This window comes from Narcine bancroftii, chromosome 7 (genome assembly GCF_036971445.1).
Source record: "Narcine bancroftii isolate sNarBan1 chromosome 7, sNarBan1.hap1, whole genome shotgun sequence".
NCBI lineage: Eukaryota > Metazoa > Chordata > Chondrichthyes > Torpediniformes > Narcinidae > Narcine > Narcine bancroftii.
Window position 1 is genome coordinate 28,452,713 of NC_091475.1, and position 21,498 is coordinate 28,474,210.

At 36.4% G+C, this 21,498-nt stretch overlaps 1 protein-coding gene across 5 annotated transcripts in view; it reads left to right on the top strand.

Annotated features, from left to right (window-relative positions):
- The window catches only part of slc35a5 (solute carrier family 35 member A5), a 72,261-nt gene that overhangs the window by 13,290 nt on the left and 37,473 nt on the right, over positions 1-21,498 (top strand). For 4 of the 5 annotated variants that reach the window (XR_011341655.1, XR_011341656.1, XR_011341657.1 and 1 more), the window contains exons 3-7: positions 505-651; positions 3,447-3,545; positions 15,642-15,775; positions 17,727-17,794; positions 19,301-20,066. Coding sequence is in view for 2 of the 5 variants with exons in the window: in XM_069889284.1 (XP_069745385.1) it covers positions 528-651; positions 3,447-3,545; positions 15,642-15,775; positions 17,727-17,794; positions 19,301-20,066 (1,191 nt within the window). In the remaining 3 variants the exon portion in view is untranslated. Of the gene's footprint in view, positions 1-504; positions 652-3,446; positions 3,546-15,641; positions 15,776-17,726; positions 17,795-19,300; positions 20,067-21,498 lie in introns of those variants that run through there. The other variant, XM_069889285.1, reaches the window with a different exon arrangement.

A 21,498-nucleotide genomic window follows, 5' to 3' on the forward strand; every position in this document is an offset into this window, starting at 1 on the left:
AAGATGGAGTATAATGTTGGTAAATGCAACATTCACTTTGGATTTTAAAAAAATTTAAATAGTGAAATATTGCATCATGCTGTTGTGCAGAGAGACTTTGAAATGCTCTTGCATGAACTGTAAAAAGCTAGTTTTAGGGTACAACAGGTAATCAAGAAGGCAAATGGAATGTTACCTTTGTTGCTCGAGGGATTGCATTTAACAGCTAGGAGATTCCGCTGCAACAGTACAGGATCCTGGTGAGGCCACACCTGTAATAATGTGTGCAGTTTTGGTCTTCATGCATGAGGAACACGTACTGGCTTTGGAAGTGGTGGAGAGAATTTTCACTTGGCTGATTCCGGAAATGAAGGGATGAGCCTATCAGGAGAGAATGAGTCACCTGGCACTATACTCGGTGGAGTTCAGAAGGCAATCTTGTAGAAATCTATAAAATGCTAATGTACAATTATATTTTTCATTGCCAATTTCTTTATTTAATGTATTGATTTTTGTCATTTACAGGTGACTGAAGATTGAAGTTTGGAATGGCATTCAAATCCTGTGCTTTCTTATGCTCCCGCTCATTGGCATATACCCTGATGCTGGGTGCATTGTACATCATCCTTGGCTGCATTCGGATCCTCTTCATGAAGTTTTCTGCCAACGATGGTGTCTGAAATTACTGTATATTTTTCTATCTCTATTCCTATCCGAAAGCCTATTCTCAGATTTAGCCTTAAATGTCTTATTTGTTGTCTGGAACTCGCTTCCTTATCATTACTTCAAATGGAGGGAGTAGATATGCATATTTGATCTAGATCTACATGAAACAGGGTATGCATTTTTTAAAACGACCCCATCAGTCAAATCGGTGAGCAAACTTTCTGTAGAGGAATACAACTAAAGGTCATTTGGACAAATCTCTGCAAGTAGAAGAATTTGAGATGCAATAAGGTGAAAAGGAAGGAAGTAAAACACACCAAAATTGCTGGAAGAACTCAGGTGGTCTTTTCAGCATCTATTGGAGAGAAAGATATATTTCCGACGTTTTGGGCCTGAGCCCTTCATGGAAAAACCAGCAAAGGCAAAAGCAGGATGCATCAGAAAGTCTCAAAATTCAAACAATGGGGGGAGAAATCCAGACCAACAAAAGGTGTTAATTGGATATGATGAGGGACTAGGTAGAATTTATTATGTCTGTCTGAAAGAAGACAGGGAATGGAGAGATGACAGGGGAAGAAGGGGGTGGGTTTTATAAATGAAAGTCGGAGAAGTCAGTATTAATGCCATCCAGTTGGAGGATGCCCAGTCATAAAATGAGGTGCTTTTCTATAATTTATGGTGGCCTCAATCTGGCAGTACATGAGGCCATGGACATGTCAGCAACGGAATGGGATGGAGCGTTGAAATGGGTGACCACTGGGAGATTCTTGCTATTGCGGCTGACAGAGCCATGGTGCTCAACGAAGTGATCTCCCAATCTGTGTCCAGTCTCTCTGATGTAGAGGAGACCACAGCAGGAGCACCAGATGCATAAGTGAAATGTTGTCTCACTTGGAAGGTCTGTTTGAGGCCCTAAATGGTGCTGAGGGAGGTGGTGTGGGTGCAAGTAGAGCATCTCCTATGGTCACAGGGGTAGGTTCCAAGGGGACCATTGGTGAGGAGGGAGGAGTAAACAAGGGAGTCACAGAGGAAGTGGTTGCTGCACAAGGCATGGAGGTGAGGGGAATATATGTCTAGTGGTGGGATCATGTAGTAAATGGCAGAGGAAGATGTGTTGGATGCGGAGGCTGGTGGGGTGGTAGGTGAGAAGTGGAATCCTGTCCTTGTTGCATGTGGGAGCGGAGGGGGCCAGGGCAGATGTGCGGGTAATGGAGGATATGCGGGTGAGTGCTGAGTTGATGGTGGTAGAGGGAAAGCCATGTGTGAAGGAGGAGGACATCTTTGATGATCTGGCATGGAAGTCCTCATCCTGAGTGCAGATGCGATGGAAACAGAGGAATTGAGAGGATGGAATGGAATTCGTACAGGGGACTGGTTAGAAATGGGTAGAAAGAGGTGTAGTCGAGGTAGCTGTTGGGGTTGATGGGTTTTTAGAAGATGTCTGTTGAGAGTTTGTCTCCAGAGATGGAGATGGAGAGTATTACTAGAGATGGACCAAATGAATTTGAGGTTGGGGTGGAAGTTGGCAGTAAAGTGGATGAAGTCACTGAGCTCATCATGGGTACACGAGGCAACACCAAAGTAGTCACCGATGTAGTGGAGAAACAATTGATAGGCCTTGCTTATGTAGGCTTGTATTGTTGATTGCTCCACATAGCCAACAAAAAGGCAGGCATAGCTGAGTCCCATATGGATACTCGTGGCTACCCCTTTAACCTGGAGAAAGTACGATGAGTCAAAGGAAAAATTATTGAGGGTGAAGACAAGTTCTGCCAGTTGGAGGAGGGTGGTGTTGGAGGAAGACTGTTTTAGTTCTGTTGTCCACAAAGAAAGGAAGACATAGGAAGAGTGGGATGGAGTTTGGTGGAATGTAGAAAAATAGTTCTTTGTGGAAAGTGGAAGAGAAATGTAGTATATCACCAGGAAATTAAACACCTTGAGCATGAAGGAGAGGTGAGGGTTGGCAGGATGGACCAATAATGTAAAGGAAGAAATTACCTGGAGGGAATAACTCATCTTTTCCTAAGTTGATTGAAAACAGCAAATTGAAGTGCAATATGATGGAAGTATTTTGATACTTTTTGAGCATTAGTTAAGTGCATTGCATAACTAAAATATTGCCCATTACCATTTTTATAGACAGTTAAGTTTGGGGTGCTGCTGTTTCCTTCATTCAGTTGCACCCAAGCATTCTTTGAGATTTCACAAGAAATCTGATTGTTGCCACCCAATGTTCAAATGTAATATTATCCTCTCAAATCTGGATAAGCTAAAGTGGCTAGTCAGCTTGAGCTGGTTCTCTGGTTGTGGATCCTGCCCCAGGAATCTTCTAAATGACCATTTGACAGCTTTCTGTTCAGACATTTAATAAGAACATAATTTTTGACACTATTATTATCTTATCTTGGTATGGTCTTGAGAGGAATTGTTAATTTGAATAGCTAACCAATCTCTTCAGGTAATTTGGTTTTCTGACCACCTGCACACCCCTACTTCTATTTTAACATCATCTAATCTAGACACACCTTTGACTCAGATTTAATATTACCCATAATATTCCCAATGGTTCGGGTGTGTTGATTTCTGTTTCTCTCAGCCAAGTTAAGATAGACTTTGAAGAACCTAAAGTCTGTGTCAAAATAAGTTGAAAACCATCAATAAAACATAATATTGATTTCTCCACTGAACTGTATTGTTGATCAATGTTTTATTTTGTTGTACAGAGCTGTATCTTGTTAAATTCCAGAGAGCTTTATTGATTGCACTATTGTTAATAACAAAAAAAATCATTTTTCTCTCAGGGAATAGATACAACTATTTACCAGCCACAGTGAATGTATGTGCAGAGACAGTAAAGCTGGCATTTTGTAGCATTCTGGCACTAAAGATTATAATACAAGGTGAGTCAAATATCATACTTTATTATGGTTTTTTTGGTGTTGTTTTCATTCTGATGTGGAGGATTTTTACAGGGAACTTAATTGCCTAAATACATTATTTGTTTTCAACCTTTGTATTTTGATTGGTCAGCTCCTCCATGTTTTATTAATTTTTTTTGGTTTCATATTTTAATCTGAAAATTCACAATTTCGACACAAACCCTACTGGAGCAATTATTGTGTTTGCTTAATTAAGTTGTGACATTTTGATGCTCCTTTTCAGGAATAAACATCCTTTGGACTAGATGTTACAGTGTGAGTTAATCTGATATACGAGGGGGAAAATGCCGTGAGTGCATTTGAAACAATTCAGAGTCATTTGGTTAACATATTGATGAGGATAGTTAGAGGGGAAAAAAAAACACAGCAAGTAGGCATGTTTAAGCTGTGATATGCAGATCTGTGAGCCTGAAAGCAAGAGGAAAATGTTTGAAATATCTAGCAGATGAGATAGGTGGGACTGCTAAGAGGAAAAAAAAATTAGTTGATATGTGTCAGATATTTAAATATAACACTCAGAAGAAATTCATCCCATTTAAAAAGAAGGATCTCAGGAATCATCCATAGTTAAAGGTGATCAAAGAAAATATTGAATTAAAGACCAGACATACAAAGTTGACAAATTTTAGTTTTGGGCTAGGGGACTGGGAATTTTACACAAGCACTAGGAACCTTTTTTCTCCTCATTAACTTTTTTAATGAAGTTTATGACATTACTATATCAATACTAATATCAAAGGGTTCATTGAGAATAAACAGGATGCTTTCAGGTTATCAGATTAGAATGCAAGAAATCCCAAGGATCAGTTTTTCAATTTTATTTTTCCATTTGCATCAAATACAAACATGTTTCTTCATCTTGAATAATATGTTATAAAAATGATGCAAAATGATACATATTTTAAATTTTTATCCTCCTATCCCTCCCCCAAAAGAAAGAAGAGAGAAAGAGAAAAACACCTGAATAATTTTACATCAATCAATATTTATATTTTCTAACATATTAATTCTATCTTGAACATAGTAATTGGGAGGAGCAGGTGTAGCGGACAGTTTGGATGGACTCCTATCAACAAAATCCATATATGATTTCCAAATCCTATATTTAAAAAAATTTCTATTGGTACCTTAAATTATAAGTGATTTTTTTTCCTAATGGTATACAATTTTGTATTTCCACATGCCATTGTCCGACTTTCATGTTACCACCATACACTTCTTACCCTCTGCTATTGCTACACTCAGAAACTTTTGTTGATACTGGTCTAGCTTTAATTTAATATCTGTTTCATATAATTCACCTAGCAAAAATATTCTAGGATCTTTTGGTGTTCATATCTTCATAATTCTTCCCAAAACTTTCCAACTTTTTCACACAACCAAACTGCATGCAGTAAAGTACCTATTTCCTTGTTACATCTAAAACACTTGTCAGAGCAATTTGAATTACATCTATGTAATTTGTATGGAGTACATTATAGCTGGTTAAAAAAAATTATATTGTTCCATCTGATATCTAACATTAATTGTATTAGTTACTCTCTCTTGACGCATTCTTGACCATTCCTCATCTTGAATTAGTATGTTTAAATCCTTTTCCCACTTTTGTTTTGATTTGTATATATCCTTTTTTTTTTGCATTGTCTTCTAATTTTATATGCACATTAGTTACATATTAGTAATCAATTTCTTTATAAATGTGTCAGTTATTAAATGTTCAAATTGGCTATGTTCCAGAAGCTAAAATTCTCACCTAACTTTTTAAAATGTGATTTGAGCTGAAAATATGAAAAAAAAGGTATTATTTGGGATATTATATTTCTCCTTCATTTGCTCAAATGTCAAAAAACTTTAAAATAAAAAAAATCTTTTATCCTATTTATCCCATAATTATGCCACATATCTAAACAAAAGAATTATTTAATGTAAAAGGAATAAGTGGATTTTGCTTTAATATCATTTTGGCTATTTGATAATTCCGTTCCATATCTTAAGAAAATGTTTTAGAATCGGTACATTTATTCTTTCTTTCAAAAGTTCTTCATGCTATTTGTATAAAATATGTTCTGGATCTATTTTACTCATCTCTTTTTCCCAGTTTGATAACAGGAGGACAAAAATCTTAATAACGCTGTGTTATGGGCCCAGAGGACCCCAAAACCCAGAAGCAATCAAAATTCACCAAGGCAAATGGTTACTTAAACAAAAGTTGCTTTTAATTATCTTTAAACATGAAAACAGGATCAAACTTTAACTTAAATGAGCCTAACTTAAACCCCCCCCCCTTCTAATTTATATTTGGGATAAAATTAAACAATTTGAAGGATTAAAAGTGGGGTTGTCCTTAAAGGCTCCTTAACATCAAAACAATTTAATACCCATGACTTTGGGTAATAGCATCTAGTTACCTGGTACGAACATGGCATCAGGGGCATTGAAGATCGTTATGATTAACAGAGGAAATTTATGTCTTTTGAGGGACTTAAATATAATTTACCCAACAACTCATTCTTCTGCTATCTCCAATTGCGATCTTTTTTGAGGGGTAAGTGGGAACGGTTACAGGCCCAGAGGACCCCAAAACCCAGCAGCAATAGAAATTCAACAAGACAAATGGTTACTTAAACAAAAGTTACTTTTAATTTTCTTTAAATATGAAAACAGGATCAAACTTCAACTTATTACTATTTAACTTAACTTGACTTAACTTAATCCCCATCTAATTCTAAGTGCATGTGTAGGTAAAGTGTGTAGAAGTTCAGAAAAGTTCTTTAATTCACAGTCCAATCTCACTTCTCCCTCCTCCAAGTTCACTGGTATCAGGCAATTATTATACTGTGCACAGAATTTAACATTTATGAAGTTCACCAGGCTTTGGTGCTTGAAAGTTAAATGGTTTCCATTCAGGAAGGTTCTTGTCGGTTTTCAGAGAGAGATCTATTGCTTGTTGGACACCCGCAACTGATTCCTTCTGAACAGGCACTTCAGTGTCTTGCTGAAGAAACTTGCCCCATCAGGGTTTTCCAAATGATGACCTCTTTGTTTCAGGTCACCACAGAGTTCCTTTTCTGTTTCCCATATTTCAAGTGAAACATTATACAGCCAGTCCTCTTGTATGGACCAAAAGGGCTTTGACGAGGCTGAACTAAGAACTCACAACTCGTCTTCAAAATGGGGGTTTCCACAAGCTTTCCAGCTTGTCATATTCTAGTCCCTGCTGCTGAACTGCAGAAATGAAATCTCTCTCTCTCTCTCTCTCTCTCTCTCTCTCTCTCTCTCTCTCTCTCTCTCTCTCTCTCTCTCTCTGAAAAGTCTGTTTGACTCTCTTTGCTTGCAAAACCACATGACCTTTCTAGAACAGCACACTGCATTCAGACAGACTGCTGCACTGGATCCAATCTTTTGAGTCTGTTCATCTGTTGCTTTTGAAAACAATAATCCATTATTCCACAGCATGTCCAATTAACACCTACTTGTGAAGTCCTTATAGACATTCTTCAAAGTTTTTGCAAAGGCACCCAGAGCCTGGTCTGTCTGGCTTGAGCAGAGATCTGGTATTTTAAATGAGATCTATTCTGAAGTGTTTGTACCTAACTTTAAAAAGTGTGTTACCTAACTTTAAAAAAACTGCCACAATTTATCTCCTTTAAAACCTATCATATACAATATAAAATATAACATAATTTGTCACAGCTGCTTTATAATAACTTAAAATACGGCAATCTTAATCCTCCCTGATCAAATTTCTAAGTCAATTTTTCCAAAGCTATCCTTGGCATTTTATCTTGCCAAATAAATATTCTTACATTTTTATATACTTCTTGAAAAAACTTTGTTGATACAGGAATTGGAATGATTAAAACAAATATTCCATCCTCGGAAAAATATTGATCTTTACACAATTTATCATTCCTATTAAAGGTATGGGTAAATCTTTCCATCTTTTTAAATCCTCATTAATTTTATTCAATAATAGCAAATAATTCAATTTAAATAAATTATTTAAATTCCTGTCAATATTAATTCCTAGATATTTAATTGCTTCCTTTTGCCATTTAAACTTTGTCACCTGTTTACTTTGAGTAAAGTCTCCATCATTCATAAGCATCATCTAACTTTTTCCTTCATTAACTTTGTAATTGATATTAATCCATATTTTGTCAATTGTACATTTAATTTCTTTAATAATGTTTCTGGTTTTGTAATATATAGTATAACGTCATCTGCAAACAAACTAATTTTATGTTCTTTGTCCTCTATGTGAAACCTTTAATCTCATTATCGTTTCTTATCACTTCGGCCAATGGTTCTTTAGCCACTGCAAATAAAAATGGTGATAATGGATATCCTTGCCTAGATGATCTTTCTAATAAAAAAGGTTTTGATATTTGCCTATTTGTGACCACCTTCACTTTGGGCTGATTGTACAAAACTCTTATCCAATTTATAAAAGTATTTGTAGTTCTGAAAACATTTTACATTTTAAATAAATAGTCCCATTCTAATCTATCAAAAGCTTTCTCCGCATCTAAAGCCACCGCAACTGCTGATATCTTTTTCTGGGCTACAGTTAGTAAACTTAACTATATTATCTGCTGATCTTCTATTTCTAATAAAGTCAGTTTGATCCATATTTATTAATTTGAGTAAGCATTTAGCTAACCTTTTAGCTAGTAGTTTGGATAGAATTTTCTAATCTGTATTTAATAATCACAAAGGGTCTTTCCCTTTTTTTGGAAACACTATTATAAAAGCTATTTTAAGTGATTCTTGTAAATCATTAGAATCTTCCATTTGATGCAATAATCCCATAAAAACAGGTATCAATAACTCTTTGAATTCTTTATAAAACTCTGACGAAAAACTGTCCTCTCCCGGTGCCTTGTTAAAGTCATTAAAGTATCTTTTAGGGATGTTGAAGTATTTGATAATTCCATTTTTTTCTTCTGTATTTAACTCAGGTAATATAACTTATGACAGATATTCGTCTATTTTTTCCCCATTTTTCAAAATATCTGATTGATATATTTTTAAATAAAAATTCCTAAAATTAATTTCCTGCATTTTATAGGTAGTTTGACCAGATTCCCTTTTTGTTGCAATTATTGTTCTTGATAATTGTTCCGTTTTTAATTGCTAAGCGAAAACTTTGTGCTCCATACCCCAACTCATAATATTTGTCGTGTATACCTTACATCTTTCTCCTTTATAAGATTGTTTCAATTTTTTTGATTCTAATAATCTTTTCTCATCATTTTTCTGAACATGTAATTCTTTTTGTAAAGAAAATATATCCTTATCCAATTGATCAACCTCTCAGATACTCTTTCTTTATTTTAGATGTATAACTTAATATTTATCCTCTTAAATAAGCCTTCACAGAATTCTCTGTAAAAGTGCTGTATTAAATCTCCATCTATAATCTACATTTTGTTGTTCTTCCAATGTAATTGACATAACTAAAGGTGATACTCAATCTTTTGTACTCTAGCTTGCAATTGTGTGGAGATTAAGAACATATCTATGCGTGAATATGTCTTGTGTCCAAAAGAGTAAAATGAGTAATCTCTATCATTAGGATGAATCTTCCTCCAACCATCAATATGCATCATCTCCTTCATAAAATTTATAACTGTTTTATCTACTTTATTTTTAACAATAGTTCCACCAGATCTATCTAATTTTGATTCAAAAGTAAGATCAAAATCTCCACCCATTATTATTTTCCCGAGCATTCGATAATTGCATAAAAATATCTTGTATAAATTTCCCATCTATATTCGTAGCATATATGTTCATTAATGTCCAATATTCTGAGTAAACTTGACAATTAATCATTACATATCTTCCTGCTTTATCTGTAGTCGTATTCAATATTTCAATTGGTAAATTTTTATTTATTAATATAGCTACTCCTCTGGCTTTAGAATTAAACGAAGACAATACCATTCCAATACAATCTCTTTTTAACTTCCCGTGCTCTATTTCAGTCAAATGAGTTTCCTGGAAAAAAAGCTATATCTACTTTCATCTTTTTCATATAACCTAATACTTTTATTTTTATTGGATTCTGAACTCCATTAATATTAATACTTATAAAATTCAATTTTCCTGCCAATTAGGTACCAATATTAAAACTTCCGTCCAACCCACCCCCACTATATTGATAACATATATTACAACATCCTTAATTGATTCAGGTTTAAAAATTAAAATTGGAAAAGAAAGAAGAGATAACACACCCCCCTCCCCCAGAGGTGCATGATGTTATTCCGTCTCTATTCCCCAGGTTGTGATTATAATCACATTAGGACACATGACCTCGCAATGGTCAGTCTCATATTCCCCTCTAACTCACTCCATATGCCATACAGTCCTCTGTTATATTCTTAATTCTATTCCTTTCATAGATTTTTAAAATACATAAAGATCACCTCTGGTGATCTGTTAAACCTTCCTCCCCATTTAAAATCTCTCGAAAACTTATCTTTTTTTCAGTTACAGCAAAGCATCTTCTGTAATATAAACCGTTCAAGTATCAACAACCACTTGTCTTTCCCTTTCAAGCAATGAATCAGCATACACCTTTGCCTTATTAAGCCTGGTTTTTAAAAAAAACAATTTCTCCCATCTGGAACAAAAACCTTCAATACAGCTGGATGCCACAAGACAAAGGCATAGCTTTTCTTCCACAAGATGTCTTTAGCTGGATTAAACAATTTCCTCTTCCTCCACAATTCAAAACTTGTATCTGGATAGAAGAAAATCTTATTTCCATTATAAATCAGAGGTAATTGTCTTTCTTTTGCTTGCTTTGCTGCCAATTCAAAAATCTCTCTCTCTTCATACTGAAGGAGTTTAACAAGTATTGTGCGAGACCTTGGATCAGGTTGTGACTTTGGACTCAGTGCTTGATGGGCTCTCTCAATCTCCAGGACTTCTTGGAATTCAGCCTGTCCCAAAGATTCTAGTATCCAATGTTGCAAAAACGTTTTTTACGTCTTGACCTTCATCACCTTTAAGTCCAACAATCTTCATGTTGTTCCTTCTACTGAAATTTTCCAAAATGTCTGTTTTTTGCATTAATTTATCATTCTTTACTTACAGCAGCTTCAGATTGTATTTTCTTTATTTGTTCTTTAATGCCTTGAATCTCAAACTCATTATCTTTAATTTTTCCATCCTCCACTTCAAATCTCATTTCCTCCTGTTGGATTAATCTTTCAATTTTCTCTTTATTTTTTTAAACTTCATCTGCCATTGACACCATAGACTGCTGAAAAGTTTCCATATACTTCATTTCAGCTGCATACATAGAAATATCTGTAATTGTTTCTTTTTTCTTCTTCAAAATTCTTTGTTCTGGACATTTTCCTTGTTCTTTCAGGTCCTCCTCTTGTTCTTTGGAGCTGGAGGCTTCAGAATCTTTTTTTAAATTGCCTCCTTTTTTTTGTGTTCTGTCCATGTATGAGGAGTTGCGTATGTGCAGAGTCACTTCTCCCGTTGTAGTTGGCCATTTGTCGGGAGAGACCCTGCACAGCAGTGTCCAAGGTCTCCCTGGCTTCTGGCCTATCTCCCTTGGATATTAACTTCTGGTCAGCTCCAGGATCCTTCCTCAAGGTAGGCCTTTCTTCTTTATCTTGCTTTTCCTTGTTCAGTTTCTTGAGTCACTGTAGCAGCTTTGTCTGTCTTTGGTGGTATGTTGATTTGTTCTCTCTATCTTTAAAACTTCTTTCTTCTGTTTTCCGTAACTTTTATAACCTTTGTCACTTTACAACTTTATTGAGGAGAGTAGGGATTTACAATCTTAACCTCACATCATCACGTGGCACCCCCCCCCCCCCCCCCAACAAGGATCAGTTCGAGACCCTGGATTATTTACAGTTCACGTGAATGATCTACAAGAAAGAGCAGAGTATGTATAAGGAAGTCAAGTTTGCTGTGGCAGGAAAAATCGATGTTCTGAAAGGGGAATTTGCTGAGTGAGTGGGTGAAAACTCTAAAGACTTCAGAAAAGTGAGAAAAGATTTTATTGAACCATACAATATTTTAGGGGGCACAATTTTTCTGTTGGAGAATCTTGAATGAATTTATAGTGAGAAGGTTAGGGGGTGGTCATTTAAAATTAAGATCCCATAGGAAATTTTCAGAGTCTGATAAATCTCTGGAATTCTGTACATGTGAGGATCAGTGGGTATATTTAAAGAGAAAGTAGACTGGGAAGGAATTGAATGCTTGGGACCTGGCACGGAGGAGATGAGACCTCAGGCAAATCAACCATGGTCATATAGAATAATGAGGCAGTCTAAAGGTGCCGAATAGCCTATTAGCTTTTGGCCTGTTCAGATGCATTCAGGAAAAGAAAATTATCTGAAATTGTTGAATGCTAATTCTGATTCTCAAGTTTGTTTATCATTTGATTATATATACAACCAGACAAAAGTGTTTCTCCAGACCATGGTGCACACACAAACGCAAATAATATATTTCTTACACAGCAGATAATAATAATTTACATGCATAAAACATATGTATAAATATTGTAGAATAATTTACTTACCAGACGTCACTGAAACCATCCTAAATTCTAAATATTCCTACCAGAATCCTTTTAAAATTAACAGTGACAAACAATCTTGGGGTGTTTTTAATAAGACCTGGTAAACGCCAAAGAATACAAGCCCAATTAAGACCACTCTTTCCAGCTGGGGAAATTAATCTCATGAGCATTCTCTGCACTGCCTTTTTAAACTTTATTTAAAAGATTTTTGAATAGCTTACAATCAAACAACAGAAAGAAATCAATTTTTATATATATATGTGTGTGTGTGTGTGTGGAAAAAAAAACCAACAAAAACCCTTCCCACCCCTTCAGCCAGCCCCCTTAAAAGGAGCCAAATATAAAAATAGAACAGAATATATACAATATTTCAAAGTATTTCCAAATTCATATCTTCCAAATAGGAAGACCACATTTTAACAAAAAAGGAATAATTATCATGCAAATTACATGTAATTTTTTCCATTGTAATACAAGCTCTCAATTCATTATGCCAACCTACTATATTAATCTCCACATTATATTTCCAAGTACTAGCTACACATTTTCATGCTACAGACAACACTAGGGGTACAAATGCAATTTGAAATTTATCCAACCCCAATCCCTTCAAAGAGACCATACAGCCCAACAAAAAAATTGATGGATCTAATGGTAATTTAATTTTAAATAATTTTTCCAAAACCAACCTGATTTCTTCCAAAAATGGTTGTACTTTAACACAAGACCAGACGGTAAGTAAAAAGGTTCCAGTACTTAATCCACATCTAAAACAAGAATCATAATTACTAAACCCATATTTTTTCAGTTTCTCTGGAGTCAAATATAACTGAATTAAAAAATTATAATTGACCATTCCAATTCAAACGGTAATTTCTTATGAATTAAAATCGCTACACCTCTTGCCTTAGAAGAAAACACATGACCAACCCACTTTCTCTTCAATTTCAAATGTTCTTTTTCAGTCAAATGGTTTTCTTGCAAAAAAGCAATATCAACTTTCTTTTTTTTATGTAAGCCAATACTTGTTTATGCTTAATTGGATTATTCAATCCCTGGACATTAAAAGTTGCAAAGTTCAAATTAGACATTTCGTTAATTTAATAATATTCTTCACACTACTATAAAATATAGCTCCCTTTTCTAATTCCCTTAATATTCTAAACCCTTCCCCATTTAAAAATTCCAAAAAGTCAAAGAAATAGAAAAAAAATACTCCCCCCCACCCCCCCCCCCCAACAAACCACTAGAAGTAGTAACTCCCTAAAAATCTGGGTGTGGTAAAACCCACTAGTGGCAGATGACTATAAGGTCTCAGTGTCATCCACCCCTCTCCCCCCCCCCCCAGTCAGACTTTCACAAACTACTTAATCAAATATATTCAACCAAATGATTCCGGGTCCTCAATATCAAGAAGACTTTGCGTCAATTCAACTTTCTTTCCATTCTTTCTGTGTTTCCCATTCTTTCCAATCCCATTTCCATTTACCCTCCTTTTAGGCGACGATAATGGCGACTGTCCACTTCCTCGCAAATCTGGCAATGAATTAGCAAAAATTAATGCATCATGGTCATTTTCAAAAAATTGAGATTGAAAATTCCCATAAAAAACTTTCAATACACCCGGGTAACGAAAAGCAAATTTATAACCCTTTTGCCACAATACTTCTTTAGCTGAATTAAATTCTCGGCACCTTCTAATAATTTCTTGACTCAGATCAGCATAGAAAAACACTTATTTTGAACCATCGTTGGGGTCTGATTTTGCCGAGCCTTCTGCACAGCAACTCGTAATATCACTTATCTATCCTGATATTTCAAACAATGAATCAAAACTGCTCGCGGTGGTTGACCTGGAAATGGTTTTTTTCTCAAAGCTCTTTGTGCCTGGTCTAGCTCCAAACCATCAGAAAAAATTCAATGCCCAGTACCTCAGGAATCCATTCCTTAAAAAACTTTATGGGATCTGAACCTTCCATATCTTCTAGAAGACCTACTATTTTTACATTATTTCTTTGACCTTGATTCTCTAATGAGTCATTCTTCTTCAATAATTCCTTCTGAATCCCCCAATCCACGAAAGAATCCTCCACTTTTTCCATTTTTTCTCTAATACAATCCACTTGGTTCTTACATTCAAAAAAGCTTCTTCATTTTTTAAAAATTATCCTGTACAGTGGCTACTGTTTTTATACATCTACTAACATCACTTTTAACTACAGTCATATCTTTCTTCATAGAAGTCATCTCTTCACATTTATTGTTCATTTTAGTTTTCACTTCCATGAATCCTTGATTTATCTGAGTAGACATCTGCATTGACTTCCTTTTGATGAGCAATCCCTTCCAATATTGTAAACACAGAATCCAGTCCAGGTTGCATCACTTCCGCTTGAGGCTTACCTTCTCTGGTCCCAGTCCCCATATATTCTTCCTGTGTTGGTTCCAATAGCACTGGGCTCTCTTCCTCTTTTGACACAATAATTCCTCTTCCAGTGCGGCTGCGGGTCTGGATACCCGTCGACAGCGTGCCGACCTCATCAGCCCGCCGTCTTTCAGGTTCCCCCACAGCCCACACCTTCTCTAATAATTCCCGAACTCGCAACGCACCGCGGATGCCTGGAAGAGTTACCAACCGAGCAGTTGTGTTCTCCAACGCTACACTGTGCGTCCCTAGATGACCAGGCATTACTGCGGTCTCGCGCGTCTGACCCCACTCAGCCGATCCGCCTGCGTGCCCTGGCTCACGGGGGCGCGAGTCAGGGCTGGCCGAGCTCATCACAGAACCGGCACCATCTTGCAGACGTGTGATCGGCACCGGTGTAATACTCAGCCCAGCAGGGGTCCTTTGAGAATTGGGAATGCCAGTCAACGACTCCGTGGCTTCAACTTGGTAGGTAGGCCTCAATTCTTCAACACTTTTATAGGGTCATTTCTTTTGTAACTGAGTTTTTAATTTCTTCACGTTTGTAGCCATTTCAATCCTCCACTATTCCAAAGTCTGTAAATACTATTTTTAACTACTTTTACAAGTTTTTAAATTGGGTATTTATAAGTCTAACTGAGGAAAGGTGGAACTACATGTCTTCCCTCTACGCCATATTGCCATTCCCCGCCCCCACTGCATTCTCTGCACTGTCTGAAATGAATTCAAGTAAATCCTCAAACTGCAGTTTTCATCTCTTCAAAGTTGTGCTGCTAAACTTTCTAACTTTTGTTTTTCATCTGCCTTGCAATAAAGGTGAGATCTGCTTTGTCTTCCTAATTAATTGCTGTACCTGCATGCTTACTTGTGTTTCTTGCACAAACATTCCCTGATTGCTTAACATTATTTGAGGAAATATCTTGTACCTATTCTAAAAATTCCTTTTGATGTGTGCGTCTAATCAAATTGAAGATTAAAGTCTCCTCTTATTGCATTATGTTTGCTGCCTTATTTCTACTACTGGAGAATATGCTGTATGCTTTATGAAAAAAATAACTGGTATGTTTTTCAGATGGACACACGTGCAAGGAATTGAAATGTTCCTCTTGGCGGAGTGTTTTTGATCTTATGAAATGGTCTGTACCAGCACTTCTCTACTTTGTGGATAACTTGCTTGCCTTTTATGTGTTGGCCTATCTCCAGCCTGTAAGTTGACAAAAAGAAATTAATGCTTTGGCATTAAAGAAGTCGCAGTTTATTAGAATTTGTGTTAGTTCATTGAAGACCTAAGTTAGTTATTCTTAATGGGAGTAGGAATATTTACACCATGTCTGGTCAAGACATTCTCTTCCATTATCCATGAAACAGCATCTCATTATTTTATCTGTTTTGTGAGACTTGGTCATATTGCAGATTGTTAGCACAAATAATTTCTTTTAAGTGATTTAGATCATTTCCAGTCACAAAGTTAGGTTAGGTATTGCATGTAGGTTAAAAATGTCAATGTTTAAATTTACTGTGAGTGTAATCCACCTTGGCCTATAGAAAGTTCAGTGGAATACACACAGTTAGTCAGAAACTAAATATTTGCCCAAATTTGGCTGGCATTAAAATAAATGGCTCATACTTTTGGGATAGGTTTGGGACATAGCACAAGGACATACAGGTCATCTTGTCATTTATAATCTGATAATTATGATGAAATTGTTGATCAAAAAAAATTTTTTTGCACATCCTATATTGTGTAAAACAAAAAAAATGCACATAAATTAGCTCTTGAGCATCTGACAAGTCAAATTTATTATCATCTGATTGCACAAGTGCAGCCTAACAAAACAGTATTCTCTGGTCCTCAGTGCAAAACATGCAAACACACAGCCAGACGTAACACACATACAAAACAAACAGTATGAATGCAGGGCAAGTATTCATATATAAAAATACATATTGTTCCTTTTGTCATTCAGCATTCTCACTGCCCGTAGGAACAACCATAATGGCAAATCGTACTGATTTTTATTGGCTCCTAGTTTTCAGTCCTAAACCATGAAAATAGGCCATTCAGCCAATTATGTCCATGACAGCTGATGTTCATCCCTTGTGTTCATTCTTCATTCTCCCCTTAACTTTCTGCTTAAACCCTCGACCCAAACTCTACAGTTCTCTTGTTCATCCTGTTTGCATCGATAACCATAACTTTTTTGTGCGTCATAAGACTCTATAGATGTGGCACAAACAAACATACATTTGATGTGTGTGCTGGATTAATGTCCTTTGGCAAGCTGTAAATCTAAGATTATCTTACTTTTTCTTTTTTAAGCAAACATTGGTGTATCTAATCAAGGTAAAGGAAAGAAATTTGGAATGTGTCTACTTTAAATTTAGACATTCAACATGGTACCAGGCCCTTCTGGCCCATGAGTCTGTACTGCCCAAATATACCCAATTAACCGACACTCCCTGTATGGTTTGAAGGGTAGGAGGAAACCTGTGCAGAGATGGGAAGAACATAGCCTTGCTACCCAAATATACCCAATTAACCGACATTCCCTCTATGGTTTGGAGGGTAGAAGGAAACCCATGCAGAGATGGGAAGAACATAGCCTTGCTGCCCAAATATACCCAATTAACCGACACTCCCTGTATGGTTTGAAGGGTAGGAGGAAACCCATGCAGAGATGGGAAGAACATAGCAACTCCTTACAGACAGCGCCAGATTCGAACCTTGGTCCCGGTTGCTGGCGTTGTAATAGTGTTGCGCTAACCGTTGTCTAACTTTTCCGCCTGACACGTTATCACTTCCATAAAATTCAGAAATTGATTCTAAACTTGTGATGCAGTTATCTTTAATTGTTCTTGAGGTGATGGTGAAATTTTAAACTGTGTATTTACTATATATAAATATATATATGTTTATATATATATTACAAATTTATAACATTTAGCACTTTTTGAAAAGTATAGTTTGGCTATTTTGATTGGAATTCTGTGTTTTGTAAACTGTACATATGGGACTTAGAATTGACTACCATGTGCTAAACATTAGAAATACACATATTGAGGAGTGATGACAGATATTGTTAAAGTACAGTAACTTAGCAATTTATGACTAAGGATCTTGCTTTCATTATTCACAAGTTCTTTATTCCTTGTTTAGGCATTGGCAGTTTTGTTCTCAAATTTTGTTATTATCACAACGGCTCTTCTGTTCAGGATAATTCTGAAGTAAGTTGATTAAATAATTCCTATAGTATTTATTTATAGTTCCAACTTCACCAACACTAAAATATATTTTGGTGGGCAGCAATACCAGCCTCATTCAAGGACTTTATAACTAGAGTCACAACCAGGAGCTATGGTGTCTTGCAGCATTGTTGTAAAATTGATAGACAAGTGTTAATGTTTCACCTCCCCCTTCATCCTGCTGGCCATTAACAGCATTTGTCTGGGAAGGTGAGGGTCAAGCCGGAATCGACTCATCAAGATCAGATTCCGGGCAGCTAGGTGGGGCATGTGATTGGAAGATGGTGGCAGACTTAAGCCAGAGGCTCTGCTTCCCAAATAAAATTGTGGAAATCAACCTCTGACCAGACCTTGTGCTGTGGTCGGCCTCACTCCATCTTGTTTATATAATCACACTTACATTTCTATGGGAGGATACAGTGGAGGAGACCTATGAGCACAAGGAACTGAGGTATGCTGAGTTTACAACATGGCTGGAAGGCAACGGTCCAAATGGTTGAAGTAGGCTGCAGAAAATTTGTAGCCATGTTGACATTAAGGCTACTCTGAGAGTTGGGATTGCAAAGAAAGATATATTGACAAGCAAAGATCTCTCCAGAGCTGCTGAAAAAGGTAGTCAGTGGCTACTACCAGTGGATTCCACCTCGGCACCCAAATGAGTGAATGGTGAGCCCGAGATGTTAGGATTCACTGCCGAACCCTCCGGAGGTGTCGTGGGTCTATCAGCGAAACACTGAGGAAGGCAAGTGCCCACTTGATAATCCAGAAGATACCACCATTCACTTGGTTACCTCATAGAGCCTAGGCAGCAAGTCTCAGGAGTGCAATAAGGGATATTAACATCTAATCCTACATAACCTACCTGATAATTAGAATGAAGGCTGAACAAACTAACTAATTTCAGATCATCTTTTACATAAGCATTGTGAGCAAGCCTGCATTTTCTGCAAGAACCATATGGTGTGATTTGAATGTAGTTGCTTGGGGTTTCACCAGAGCTGCCTTGAATCCATTATATAAGAAAATAGCACAATAATTTCCAAAGCCTTTGATCTGGTTGACATAAAAATAATTGAAGATTTTGAACAAATATTTCATTAAATATTTTTGAGTCCTTGATCATACAAGGTACAAGATATATTCATGAATTGTTCAGGTGGCTTGCTTTCAAAGTTGCATGTTTGTTCTCCTCTCAAAAGAAGCTGTTCATTAGTATATTATGCATTGTAAGACTTCCTATTTCTGTGAAGTATTTCTAGAGTTAGAAAAAATATCATTTTATAAATGACAATCATACAAGTGTGATTTTTAAAATGTGTTCAATCAGTAGCTTGGATATTTTTTAAATATAATAAAATGGTTATTTTATGAGTTGTATTTAGTTACTCATGAAAGGGTTAGGTCTACTGAAGATAAACGGGATAATGCTTTTTATCAATACTATTATACAAACTACTACAATAATGCTATGTTTCTACTTTCCAATAGGCGGCGCCTGTCCTCAATACAATGGGCATCGCTTGTGATTTTATTCCTTTCCATTGCTGCTCTCGTATCGGGTACAGGACCAGCTCAAGACACTTTACCCAGGCACATATCTCATCACTACACGCACTACAATTCATCGAGTAGCTGCATCCCATACGTAATATCTCAGGATAAAAATGCAGAGCAGCTGCAGATCAATTCCCCAACATCTTTGAACTGGGACACACTCAAAAAACTCAATCTTGGTTTTGGCCACCTCTTTATAATTATACAGTGCTTTATCTCTTCCATGGCTAACATTTACAATGAAAAAATGCTGAAAGAAGATGATCAACTTACTGAAAGTATTTTCATTCAGAATAGCAAACTGTACTTTTTTGGTGTGATATTCAATGGACTAATATTATTACTTCAATCTGAATCTCGCACCCACATCCAGAAATGTGGATTTTTCTATGGACACAATGCATTTTCTGTGGCTTTGATCTTTATTACTGCTGCCTTTGGAATGTCTGTGGCTTTTATCCTGAAATTCAGAGACAACATGTTTCATGTCCTCGCTGCTCAAATAATAACTGTTATTATTACAACAGTGTCTGTCTTTGAATTTGATTTTAAACCTTCACTGACATTTTTATTGGAAGTTCCAGTAGTATTCCTGGCGATATTTATTTATAATTCCAGCAGAATACAGGATCCAATGTATATCCTACAACAAGAGAGACTAAAGGTTATAAATGGGGAACTTGTGGAGCGTTCCAGTGGGGTAGGTAGCTTCTACATTTAATAAGTATCTTTTTCTCATGCCATCTCCAAAATGAGCAAAGTTGTCCTCCTGTGTGGAATGTTTATATTTTCTCAGACATGGATCATGAAAATTTTTTCATCTGTGTTATTTTTATGATGAAATTTAATCAAAATTTAATTATGAACTGATGCATAATCTAATGCACAGGGCCAGGATACTACACCCTACCACAGGAAAAATGATAAATGCATTCAGCTTTAATCACAACCTTGTGGAAGATTATTTGCTCAAAGTAAAAATAATTACAAAAGCTGTTGATCCAGAGTAGAAAATTAGGAAAATAAGTAAACTGCGAATGCTAAAAATATGAACTGGTTTCTCGTTCAACAGATGCTGCTTGACTAGCTGAGTTCTTCTAGCAGTTGTTTTTGTTTGTAACTATTTAGGAAACTTGATAAATTCTGTTTCTTTGTATCCAATATGATTTCCATTAAGTTTTTCTCATATTGCCCCATTTCTTGTGTTTGTTGCCTAATGGAACAATTGCATCTTGACAGTTTGCTATTAAGTTTCTCCTATAAATCAAGTATTTGATGTTTTTTTGTGGATCTTTAGAGAATAACAGTCTACTAAATTTGCTCAACCCAAAAGCAGGCACAGAATTCAGTACATTGCTACGATGCACTATCTTCTTGTTTCCCCATTCCTTTTGTAGTTGTTGCCCATTCTCATAATGGTAATTTGCAACAGGTCACCATGAATCGTCACAATTGCACTGCTCAGTACTATAGGGATCGCCGATCTAGAGCAGAATTCATGCGTAAACATGCTAATGGTGTTCTATAACATTTGCTGTAATAACTTGCATCGATTGCTTCTGGCCTTGCACATGTGAATGCTTGTGTAAGGTTTATCAGCCATGCCATCAGTCAATAGGCCAGACCCCATGGTGTATTATGGTTGCTGGAATGATAGAGTAGAAATGCGCAGAGGAATAGCACTGGGTGAAAAACGATCACTAATCTACATGAGTCACTGCTTCAGGTCCCACAGTCTTGAGTGTAATCTCTCTAGGGGTTCAAATGCAGGATAGAACTAACATGTATTGCCAACAAAACTGCATCATGCAAATCCTGCAATTCTAACAAAGTTGATGTTGAGGCTTTATAAGGCACAGGTGAGACCTGATTGGGTATTGTGAACAGTTTTGGGCTCCTCATTTAAGAAAGGATGTGCTGACATTGGAGGGGGTTCAAAGGAGATTCACAGGGATGATTCTGGGAATGAAAGGGTTATCATAAAGAGTGTTTGATAGTTCTTGGCCTGCACTTGCTAGAATTAAGGAGAATGAGGGTGGGAACTCATTGAAACATTTTGAATATTGAAAGGAATGGATAGATTAGATGTAGAAAGGTTGTGTCTCATGGTGGGAGAGTCCAGGACAAGAGGG